The 12,474-nt window shown below is 41.7% G+C and overlaps 1 protein-coding gene across 1 annotated transcript; it reads left to right on the forward strand.

Moving 5' to 3' along the window:
• The first annotated feature begins 915 nt into the window (after positions 1-915).
• On the forward strand, positions 916-2,336 carry cxcl18b (chemokine (C-X-C motif) ligand 18b). Its single transcript, XM_037102825.1, has 4 exons — positions 916-1,078; positions 1,184-1,298; positions 1,406-1,498; positions 1,843-2,336. The coding sequence occupies exons 1-4, from the start codon at positions 1,006-1,008 to the stop codon at positions 1,901-1,903; spliced, it is 342 nt and encodes a 113-aa protein (XP_036958720.1). The 5' UTR covers positions 916-1,005; the 3' UTR covers positions 1,904-2,336.
• Positions 2,337-12,474: the final 10,138 nt, after the last annotated feature.

The raw sequence follows: 12,474 nt of genomic DNA on the forward strand, positions 1-12,474 counted from the left end.
CTCTTGCCAAGCAATCGGTGAGTAACAAGTTTACCTATTGTGAAATCTATCTTGCTGTGGAGTGTGGGAAAGTGAACTTTGTTCAGTCTTAGGAGGATACTTGCTGAAACATGTACACAGTACTTGAACACACTGTAAATATCGGAAACAGGAGCTGATTCATCTCATTAAACCATTATCCACATTGAAAGTGTTTCACAGCGTTTACATATACACAGAACAGGTGGTGGGTGTCTGTCTGTTGGCCTGCTTCCAGTCAGGCACCTACACACCCCCAAACCCACACATAAGACCCCCATTATTGCCATCACATTTGTATGGTGGTCAGTGACTGGAAACATGCATGATGAATATCAAGGAAGTGTTTAGACAGAGGAATTTTGTTATGACATTAAACATTTTGCGATGTTTTCATTCATCATCCAGAACAACAACATATTAATCAAGCCTAATCACAATAACAAATATGATTTTTTTTATCATGATTATGATTATTTTATTTTCTATTACAGCAACAGCTTCTGGCTGTTAATCAGAACTGCACAATACTGTTTAAAGTAGACCTCCCACCACCTTAACACCCAAGCCTTCCCTTCCGGTCAGAGGAACTTTTGTCAAAGTGCACAACTGTTCTCATTTGATGTGCCTGAACATGCCCAGACAAAGCGCGCAATAATGTGTTAATCATCTCTGTGTGCAGCCGAGACATTTTGTGTCTCGTCAATCCACTTAATGAGCGTGTCGTTTTCTCCTTTCCCTTGTCTACGAAAGGAACTGCGCGCACATTCCAGTGTGTGTCTCAAGAGTTATTGTGGAAATTCCTGGACCTCCGTCAGGTTTGGCTTGACGGGAAAAAGCATGGACTCTGGGAAAACCCACTCTGTGCTGCCTATAAAAGGAGAAGAGGCGCACTGCAGCTCTTCACTCCTCTCTCCTCAACCTGTTCGCACTCTCACTCTCTCCTTTGAGGGATCTGGACTTTTTTTTGTCTTTCAACAGAAAAAAATGGCTTTGTCACAGAAAAGTTGCACTCTCCTGTTTGCCGTTGTGGCTGCAGTTTGCATTCAGCTCTTCCAAGGTGAGTTAAAGTACTTAATAATAGTTTATACAGTTATAGTGGGCCTACATGTTTGGCACATGTTTGATACAAGCCTAACTGCTTCTTGAAAACTCTTTGCTGCAGCTCATGACGTTCCTGCACGCTGCTCATGTCCCGGCACAATCAAGTTCATCAGAGGCAACATCTCAGATTTCCAAGTGCTTGAGAAGCGATCTGGATGCGACAGAAAAGAATTAATGTAAGTTTAAATACAACCTTGAATATCTGCTGATGTATAATGTTCTCGACAGTCATTCTGGCTTTGATTCTGATTTCTCACTTTGCCTTTTTTGTATTTCATTTTAGTGTAACCATAAACAACGCAGATAACTCCACGAACCAGTTCTGTATGAATCTTGAGGGAAGGATGGCCATGGCTTTTTTGAGATGCTGGGAAAGGTGAGGGAATAATTCTCCAGAACAACTTCACTGCTTAGCTGTCACACAATAGCATCAACTTGAATTTAATTTTGGAACTACATTCTTTTGTTTTCCTTTTTTTTAAATTTTTAATCGAAACATCTTGGATGATGTTGCTGGCATCAGAGGCTTTTTTTCCCCCCCAAGTCTTTTATACTGCTAAACTGCTAACTGGAATGCCAATTTTAAAAGCTGCACATATCTTCCACTTTTTGGCTGAAGAATCTCATCACACATTAACATGTGACTCATTGCACAAACCTCCAGATGTTTCGTATTAGTCCTCTGGCCTAATCCCAGTTTTTCTTCCTCACTCTTTTCAGGATAAACAAAGACGAGAGCCGTAAGATGGAGTGTATCCACAGGAAACGAAAGGCAGAGTGAGAGTCCAAGGGGCCTGACAGAGGGAGGAAAGTTATCTGGAATGGATTCCCAGAGGTGACATGAAGACTGAGCCCACGAGCCTAAGAATGCTGAGAGCAGAGCTTTAACTGAACTCCTGCACTGGAGAGGACTGGGAAATGACAGCGAGGGGGGAAAGGCAGGAAGAATGGAACTGATGAACACTTATGATTCAGAAAGTGCAGAAAATTGAATAAAGAAGGGGACAGACAACGATGAAACTTTGTACCATAATAGCAGCAAGCCTGTGTAAGAAGACCCCTGTTGAAATGTATACACCTTTATTTTTTTAGCTTGTCCATAAATATTATTTAAGCAGACTTATTTATTTGTCAATTTCTATTTGTTATTTTTTTCATTTTTTTTTATTTTTTACAAATGTTTGAATCAAAGTAAATAAAGATTTTGTCACAACTCCATGCTTTCAGCTTGTTTGTATCCCAGTTACCCCTGAAACCAGGTCTAATTAAAATTCCCTAGGACGAAAATTGCTCCAAACTGCAGTTTCTTTACCCTCCTAATAAAACCTGTGGCTCACCACCACCTTTTCTGCAGCTGAGCAGTCAGAGCATCAGAATGAAAACACAGTTATTACTCTGCAGCACAGCACTTGAGGACACCGAAGTGACTCTGCTGCAGCATGCGACAAATGAATTGTTATTAGAGAGGGAGGGGGGGGCTTCGCATGATAATAATTAAATTCTGCCCATGAGACGATTTACCACAGCTGTTTGCAGCAGCTGCAGCACGGATGACAGAGAGGAGATGGATTCCTGATTCATCTCGTGACCTGACCGTGGTGATAGGTGATTAGTTACAGCAGCTATAACAAGTTGTAAGCCTAGTTAATGGAGCAACAAGAAAAAAAGTCAAACTGTAAGTAGAATTCCTCTTGCTCTTTGTATAAGGACTTATGCAACATACTGCAGCTTCTGAGAGTATTCTTTTAAGAGACGATAAAACTGTTTTTGGACCTTTTTGTGAAAGCAGCATAACCTTCAGATTGGGTGGGTGTTTCCGGCCAGACATTTAAAAAAAAAACCACTAGTGCCATTTTTCCACTAGCACTCTTGGCCACACTGAGTCCAACCAAGCCGCACTGATTTGCTTTTCCATCAACAGTTTTACTGCGTCAAGTTGAGCCGAGCCGAGCAGAACCGCACCGGCCACGGACCTGCTGGTGCTCCAGAGGCTGCTGCCAAGCAGGCTGCTGTTATCTCTCGACTATAGCCAACCCGCAACAACCAACCAGTTATACCCCGTCAAATCGAGACTCAACTCATGTCTGCACAGGAAACCTGAGAGTCAGTCTGTGTGTTCAGCTCACAGTACTTTTCTCTGAAGATCTCTTTAGTTTCTCTCATCCTGTTTATTCTTTCAAACATCTGCTGTGTTTTACTGTCAGAGTCGTTTTAGCTGCTGCTGGTGAAAACACATTTCCTGAAAATGCTGCTTCACAATTAAAGCTTTTAAATGTCCAAATCACTGGGGGCTTATATTTTGAAGAGAATGTAAATGTATGTGAATCAGTGGTGACACTTCAATATTATTGTGGAGACTGGGACAAGCACAACTTTAAGCAGGCAGCCCAGGTCGGATGGAAATGTAAAACCCTGCCTCTGGCACAAGTCAAACTGAGCAGAGCCATGCCGGCAGATGTCAATTTCTGTGGTGAGCTACCGATTAAAACATGTCCTAGCTCTGACTTACCAGAGACTGTTGTGCCAAACAACATTCCAAACATATCCAACATTTAGCATTTGAGAGGACCAATCAAACTTGGTAAATTTGTAGCCTGTTCCACATGGAAAGGGTGAAGCTAGCGAGGAAGGCTAGACAGCTTCTGCTACATTTCTAAATAACAAAAGTGCAGTAAGAACAGGAAAAATCTGCTATTCTGACATGGGGCCGTAAAAACATGAATCCAAAATGATTAATTTGCTTGCTGTGAAGTCACACCAGAAAAAGTTGCTAGAATTTGTGGTGATTTGCTCAAGTGAAAGCAGATACAAAGGAAAAAATGTTTATTTTGAAATTAGCTGATTTAATTCTGTTAATTCTGTAACCCTTTATTTCACATTATGTGCACCCCTGCTAAGTGCCATGGGGACGTTACTACTCTCAAAAGCAAGGCACTTGGTACATTGTGGTTTAAATCTTGCACATAGTTACAGAGACACAGAGTACTGTAGCATAGACTGGACTATGTAATGGATTGTTTTAACCATGAGAGGTGACACGACTACAGGCCTATTCTGCAATACAACAACTATGCCGCTTTTTTAAATGTGTCTCTTCTTCAGGTGTCATTATCCAGTGAGGATGCTGACTTTTTGCCTGGATGTGACTCGTGGCTTTAGTCTTTAACATGACATCATGATGCAGCCATCGTCTGATCTCACGAGTCAGCTTGAAACACCACAGTCCAGAGTTATACCAACAGTATCACAGATGACATATATCAATCCTCGGGCTGATAAAAGGTGAAGCACAGATCGATAAGCTCGTGTACAAAATCCCTACAACATTTTGTGCTTATCCCAAATGAGGGCTGCACATTTATCCCCTGCCTGTCTGTCAATGAATGCTAACGCGGTAACGCTGAATGGGATATTGATTTGCCGGGCCAACTCTTCCCCTCAACCACTGCAGCTTCTTTTGAGTGATCAGCGATGTCACGTCCTGATTTCTGACCATTAACTTTGCTGGAGAGATAAAGTTTGGTGGAGAATATCTGAGCTGCTGTGGCTTCACTCCAGGGAAATCAGCGGAGGCCTGGTCTGGGTCAAAGCACGAGAGTGTGGGAAAGAATAGATCCTCGATAAGCCGGCTCCTTTCTCTGGGTTCTGAGGCAGTGTGCTCATCTCCCAAACTCGTGTTAACCACAGACCTTTTTCCAAACATTTTATGCAAAACCAATTGGAAAACCTAAGTGGAGGGACAGGGGGGTTCTGTACTATACGTTGCTGTACCCAGGATAGAGTCTGGCCATTCTCTTTCTCTCTCTCTCTCTCTCTCTCTCTCTCACACACACACACACGCACACACACACACCAAATGGATGCTAAAACATAAGCAAATATAACAAAGGCCCCCTGGGTACAAACAGCAGGGCCTCCTCCGCACTGAGCCACTGCCTGTCTGTTCACAGACATGAATGAGCACTCTACTCGACATCTAGACAACAAACATATAAACCACAGCCAGCTGCTGACACATCTCCCCCCTAATGAGAAAATAGACTTCTGAACTTTGATTAAATCCTGCATTTTTACAACCCTAATTAAAAAACAAACAAACAAACAAACAAACAAACAAACAAAAAAAACAGTTGGGATGCTGTGTAAAATGTAAATAAAACCAGGACGAATTCAGGATGACTGTATTTACAGACAGGGGTAAGGAGTCCATGTGATATCCTTTATACAGTGATGTGTTTCACAAAACACTGAACCTTGCCCCATTGCTTGTGAACAACTGAACCTGTCGAGGATGCCCCTCTCGTATGCAATCGTGATAAATTGTAGATTTTAACAGACTGGACTTATACAGTGCATCTCTATTCTCACCAACCACCACATGTCAGCATTCACGTTCACTTTCTGATGTCAAAGGCTGCCATGTAAGACACAACATGCTCATCAGGAGCGATAAGCATTCACACTCACACATTGATGGAAGGGGTTCGGGATTTAGTATCTTGCTCATGGACACTTAACATGTAAACTGCTTTGGCAGGGGATAGATCTGATTGGTGGACAACCACCCTATCCTGCGAGCCACTACCACTCAACCATTACAAATGAACCTGTTTACCTGTGAAATGTTCCAAACACATTTCTTTGGGAGTTCCACAACTTTATGTTTGCTCCTTTCATGGATTTTTAAAAATGTGTCCCTGCCATCAATGTAAGCAAAAATCGATGAAGCTTTACAAACACTATACTGCATTGTATGACACCATATAACCCATTATTATAACTACATGGTCATGGTCATGGTAAAGAAAACCATATCGAAGGCCACTTGTGATGACACCTGAGCTGGCTCCATTGGCTGAATACAGAATGTGGGATTTGGGTGAAACCTCAGAAAGCTAGATGGGAAAGTGAATTTTCTGACCTTGGAAACAGTCCTTGTCCAGTGTTCTTCCTCAGCGGATGGAGTTTGGTCAGTTGTCATGGAGATCACATCATCGACAGAAGGTCAGTGTCACTGACCACGAGTCAGAGGACGACCTGTGAAAGTTAAAGAGTGCTACTGAACATTCCTGAATGCAGAGGTTACCATCCTGCCCACACACATGGGTTGCGGTGGGAGTACACTGATATGTAATAACTTTTTGTCGAATTAGACAAAAAACTGATATAACACAGTCCTAATTAGACAGTAAACATACAGCGTCATACCATAAGTACACTAATAACACATACTAATCCATAATTTCTGTTAAATTAGGCGAAACCTAGAAATATGTTCTTTATTAGACAATAAGTGTGCACTCACACTTAGCTATCAGTTCCATGCCAAAGCACATTTGACCCTCAGAGTCCAGTTTGTGTGACTGGTGTGAGTGCTGCATACCATGCGTATTACGCCGCCTTGTATAATCAAGAAATCCAGGAATGTGAGAGGGACCAAACAACACAAAATAAGCCAAAAAGTAATAAAAGTCAGTAAAGTCTGTAAAGTTTCAGTCATGCGACCTATACATGACCACCTGTTATCACATGACCTAAGTGCCATACTTAGGTCACATCATAACACAGTTTGATAACATACCCACTGACTGAGAGTACTTCCAGTAATTAAAGATTCAATTAAAGATTAAATACATGCAGAGCTGAAGATTTGTTGGGCTTTCTGGGGTTGAAGTTAAGCAGTTGCAACTTGCTGCCAATTGGAGGCGCCAAAGTGTTGAGTTTAAATGTTGAACTCAGGTCCCACACACACACACACACACACACACACACACACACACACACACACACACACACACACACACACACACACACGGGACACAAGCATTGCTCAGGTTAACGAAAATGCTACAAAATTCTACCTAGAAGTATAGAAGTAACTCTCAGTTATCACTAATGTGACATAACCACCACAGTGCTTGTGTAGAAATACAGGAACAAACCATATTTTGAATCTGGATTGTTTGAGCATAGTTTGTGTTTGTTTTTTTTGTTTTCTTTTGATTGGATTAAATTTCTAGTAATCCAGACATTTTATACTTTGGTCAAGGCCTATAACTAACCATCACTTTCATTACTGATGAATTTGAAGATTGTATTCTCCATTAATCATTATAATGTGCAATGAAATAGAACAAATGCCTGACACAATTTGACAGAGCCTGAGTTGACTTAATCAAATTGCTTATTTTCCAAGGGATTCAGTTTATTATTAGATTTTTAACTATAACTAATTTCAGCTCCAGGCTGGTTTTGGATTTCTAGGGTTGAAAATTAAAACTTAATTTTAATATAGTTTATGTTATTTTACTGGTAATTTCGATAAAATCTGATTTGGGGAATTTGGGAGTTTTGGCCCAAACGTGGACAAATAAAAATCTTTCTTTTGTAGCTGTTGTGCACAGGGAAACCCTTCAGCTGTTAATAATACCACACTCTCAGGTTCATTCGGCCCTAAGCTGTTACGGTATATGCCCACAGCATCTGTCATTTTCCACGTCTCCCATTCATTTTCTATGTAAGCAGCCATGCAAAGCATTCTGGTAGCGTAGCTTTGCCTTTCAAGAGACGGGGATTTGCATCGTCCACTCCTCATTTGATTAAACTTTTCAATTAAACAGCCTACTATTCAATGCAAATCAGGTGTGTCCATCACAGGGCCCCTGAGTCCATAAACACCCTTGTACAATTAACCTTTATAAACTTCATATCTCCTTTGTGTTTTGTTTGTGCTTTATTTATTTGGTATCATAAGGCTATTTCTTACTATTGTTATTCTACTTCTGCTTCCTTTCTTTCTCTTCCTGAGGTTTCTTCCTTTTTGTCGAGAATGTTTTAACGTTCAACCACACATTAATTGCCTCATACTATCCTTTGCTGCAGCACCTCTAGTAACCCTCTGTATACTTCGGGGGTTTTGGTGCCAGTCTCTCTGGCCCCCGTACAGGCCTGACCAGGCCCTACCCACTTTATGCTGGCATCAGCTGTCACTTTATACAATATGGGACTTTTAATGTTTTCGGTGGACTTTTACCAGACCTAAATTGAGTGTCTAGAGATAGAGAGCGCAATCTGTCACAACGACTGTAAAGACCTTTGAGGCAAATTTGTGTATTTGGGTTTGAAATAATAAAACCGGAGTGACCTGAGAGCGACAAAATTCCTGAAAGTCTCTGTTTTGTAGCTCTCTCCTTCAGGCAGATGCACACATCCACATTTGATCATAACACCATGTATACCAAGCTCTCACATACCAGCATTAACATTTTCCCATCTGCTTGCCTACTGAGCCATGTTGGGAGTACACCTCCTGCATGTATCATTGTAATTGCTGTGGAGGCTTGGGCCTGCCTTGTATCTCTCTCCGCAGCTCAAAGCCTGCATATGCTCAGTGTCTCCTCAGTAAAACACAGATCACACTACAAGCCACCAAACAGCAGATAAAGGGTTGGGTAGGGGTGGGGGGCTCCTCCTTCTCCAAAAAACCCCCCCACAACTTTGCTCTTGGTGAAGCTGAGGCTCGTGCATCTTGAGTTTGAACTCAGAGCACATTTAATCCTTTTGTTGGACCTCAATATCACTAGCTCTCTCTCTCTCTCTCTCAACAGTTTTCAGACTCCTGTCAAAGTCTCAGCACAAGTGGTGCTCTTAGGAAGGTGCCGGCTTTCTTCCTTTATTGATCACCAAACACGATGTATAAAAGTACTGTCATCCTGTTGTGGGGTGTTTCAGCTGTTAAGGCACTTATTACATGGCTCTCCCTGGCTGTCAGACCAGTGGTAGTTCAGTGAAGTGATCCCTCGCCAACAAAGCAAACACTTCAACAGTGCACCATCTCTGCGCTATTAAAAGCATTCGATCTGGGGAGGCATTTCATGTTCTCACAGTCGCTGCTGATAATTTGTCAGGCACTTTGTAAAGGCTGCAACAAGCATGTTTAAATTTTAAACATTCTGCGGCAAGCGCAAGTCCTGAAAGGAGACTCTGCATTTTATTTCCATGATATTATGTGTCGTTGTCTATTGCTTTGAAGTTTATATATAGCTTTGTGAGGGGGGGAAAAAACAGCACTGCTATCTCCCATGGAATAACATGCACTTGTATATGTTAGAACAGATAAAATCAAAGCTGTGTGAGGGCTGCCACTCGCTTTTCTGTAGTCCAACAGAACCATGCCGTGTATCAGATGAAGAGAAACTTTTATAAAAAAAACAAAACAAAAAAAAAAGCCAAAAAACACACACACACACACACATTGTTCCTCCTGATATTTTATTTATATGAATGGAAACCACCCAGCTGCTTGTTGATGGAGCTGTCAGACAAAGGAAAAAGTGTAAATTGGCCATGTTTGTGTGTTGCAATATTTATGGAGCACTGTCAGAGCTTTCATGTGCTCTTTCATTGCTTCTGTGGGGGCCAGCCGCAAGGGTGGACAAAAGAAAACACAGAATAAGACTTCTTACAGGATTAAAGTTTGTCAGCATGTGACTCATGTGTATCTCCCTTCGTATCCAATCCTGTGTGCACGTCAGTGTACATGCTGATGCTTCTTTACACTCAGGTCAACATGTCACAGCTCTCATGTCATAACCTTGTAACTCCAAACATGGTGAATTGCTGCTTTTGTGATGTTAAATGTTAAAGTCACATGAGCCTGTCGACCAAAAAGGTTGACCATGAAGGCAATCCATATGTACGTTTGTTGTTAGCTGGTGACCTGTAGCGATTTTAGTAGCTATTACTGTTGCAAAGGGAGAAACAAGGAGAAGCAGTCTAAAGAGTGAAATATCTGTATAGGAAGAAAGTCAGCATTGGGTCCAACAAGCACAGGTTTTTCTTCTATTCTTTCAGGAGATTGCTGTTCTTGTCCAGCACAAGATAAGAACTCAATTGAGAATTATTTTAACTAAATAATGTATTTAAGTCACGTCCGGAAGATAATGTAATATCAGTTACTTTGATAAACTTGGCAGAATTTTAATGGAAGTTACAGAAGTGAGGTCTATATTTCGCTAATCAAGAACTTTTAATACCTAAACCCGGCCAAATAGTTTTAATTCCTGAACCTAACCAACAGTCATGTTACTTTGCTAAAGGTGATGTATGTAGTTTTTGCCAGCACTGACAATTGACCTTGTCAGTCATTTAGGTATGAAGATGTGTTGGGTCATCTACAGACTGACAAAATTTGACACTCTGTCAAGCAAAGCATCCCTGGCATGGTGACATTTTTGAGGTAGGAGGCTCTCACCCCACACTGCTGATGTTTGTGTGGGTGTGTGTTTGTGACAGTGTCCTGGGTGTGAGACAGCCTGAGGCATTGGGGGGAGGGGGGGGGGGGGGGGGGGGGTTGAGGGAGACGGACCTCTCTGCTATCCCAGGTTGTCACTCATGGCTGCTTAGAGCTCCATAAATAAAGGATGGTGCATCCACCCCGACTGCTCTCTCTCTCTCTCGTGTTGACGGGATGCCCTCCCGCTCAGAGACGCTGGGCTGTGCATGCGCTGCTTGTCATTTCATGTGCAGAAGGGGGTAACTGCACAGGGAGTAGAAAAACAGAACGTCAATTCCACGGACTTCATAACTACTGAGTAAACACAAAGCTGCAGGCCTGTGATGCTGAGTTCTGCACACAGCCACATTAATTTCTTTATGGGATGCTCATGGGATGTGCACTAAAGACACCTCTCTGAAGGATCACCCCCTCCCCCAGGGTATCGGCAGCCAATCACAGTGATGATGTGCTTTCTGCTCCGGTGGCTTGCAGCAGGACAGGATTTGGAAGGATTGTGTTAATCACAGTCGTAGTAGCCAGTGTACACTATGAAAAATGATATCTCAATTAAAAAGAGAAGATTTTCTTCTATCTGAAGTATCGCTGTCCGACTCTGGAGCTGCTGAGCATGTGGCTTTGATTTACAAGGGAGGGAGGGGGGTGGGATGGATTGAGGGACGTGAGGAGGGTAAAGCAGAAATACACAGCCTGCTGGGGGATTGTTTCTGGTCACTGGTTCAGGTCCCTTGCTGCTGACGCCCTCTGTCAAGTTGTTGCGATGCAGTGTGAGATGCGGCTCAGATACTGAGACAGAGAAATACACAGGCACATTCAAATCCTTTCCTGCCTCCCCCCACCCCCCTTTCTCTCTGTCTCACACACACACTTTTGTGCACACAGAAACACACTGGCAAATTTAAACTGTTTCCCCCTCTCTCTAAGCCTCTCCATTTCTCTTTATCTTCTTCTGCTAGTTGGGGAATTTGCATGTGCTGCTGCTTACTGACAAGATTACCAGACGGTAGGTGGAGTGTGATCTTACAATGCAGCAGTGTTCACTCTGATCCTACCCAGATGCTACCACACTGCAAATAATTGTGTTTTTATCGCCCCTGTCCTTCAAACCAACCTGAGTCCAGCCCTGAAACTCTGAAAATTGTCACTGATGTCATTCTGTTAGGTGACTAATTAATCCTTTCATGCGTGGCCTCTGATACAGTTAACAGATATCAGGAAGCCGCTTTTAACCATTAAAAATGGAATACTGTGTCCCGATCAGTCCACAATTAAATTATTACAATATTGTCTTTGTTCCTCTTTGTAATTGTGAGACTTAAACACAAAATGGCAGAGTTAAGAAGCAAAATCCCTGTATTCTCAGACAACCAAACATGTGATTCAATTAAATAAAGCTTTGTAAATACTCTAATCCAGATTTTAATAATATATCGCAGTGACTGAAAATACATCTGTCAAGTCCAGTAGATGTCATGTGCCAAAGGGTGTATTCTGCATTCTAGCATCTCTCTTCTTACAGTTATCCCTGAGCTACTTTTTCATTGATGTGAACTGTCCACTGCAGTGGCCATTTATACAGCAATGCAACAAACTAGCATATATGGAAAGAAAAGGTTTTGGCATGATTTTTCACATGTTAAAGAATAAAAATAAAAAATGTACAAAAACACTGATTAATGCGTAAAAAGGTTTAACACTATGGACTGGGAAGATTTTGAAAATGACTATATAATTGTCTCCAGGATAAATGTCTTTCACAAATAATTCCACTAATTGTAAGATCTTAAAATGTGTAATGCCTGATAGTATAAATTATATTCTAATCTCTCTGAAAGTCAGACATTTAAAGTCATTTTTGGTAAAAAAAAAAAATAAAAAAATAAAAAAAAAATAAAATAAAATAAATAAATTAAAATAAACAAATAAAAGCAAGCGAGTGAGAGAGAAATTTGACATGTCCCCAGCCCGCCTTTGACCAACCCCTCTCATAACTCTTGCATATGCTGATCTCCACCTTCAGGGGGCAGTGACATTCTCCTCTACTGCTGTACCCTCAT

This window comes from Acanthopagrus latus, chromosome 1, assembly GCF_904848185.1.
Source record: "Acanthopagrus latus isolate v.2019 chromosome 1, fAcaLat1.1, whole genome shotgun sequence".
NCBI classification, from domain to species: domain Eukaryota; kingdom Metazoa; phylum Chordata; class Actinopteri; order Spariformes; family Sparidae; genus Acanthopagrus; species Acanthopagrus latus.

Coding starts and splice junctions, on each gene's coding strand:
- cxcl18b (XM_037102825.1), top strand. CDS start 1,006: ATGGCTTTGTCACAGAAAAGTTGCACTCTCCTGTTTGCCGTTGTGGCT. Junction 1,079..1,183: donor TTGCATTCAGCTCTTCCAAG/GTGAGTTAAAGT, acceptor TCTTTGCTGCAG/CTCATGACGTTCCTGCACGC. Junction 1,499..1,842: donor TTTTTGAGATGCTGGGAAAG/GTGAGGGAATAA, acceptor CACTCTTTTCAG/GATAAACAAAGACGAGAGCC.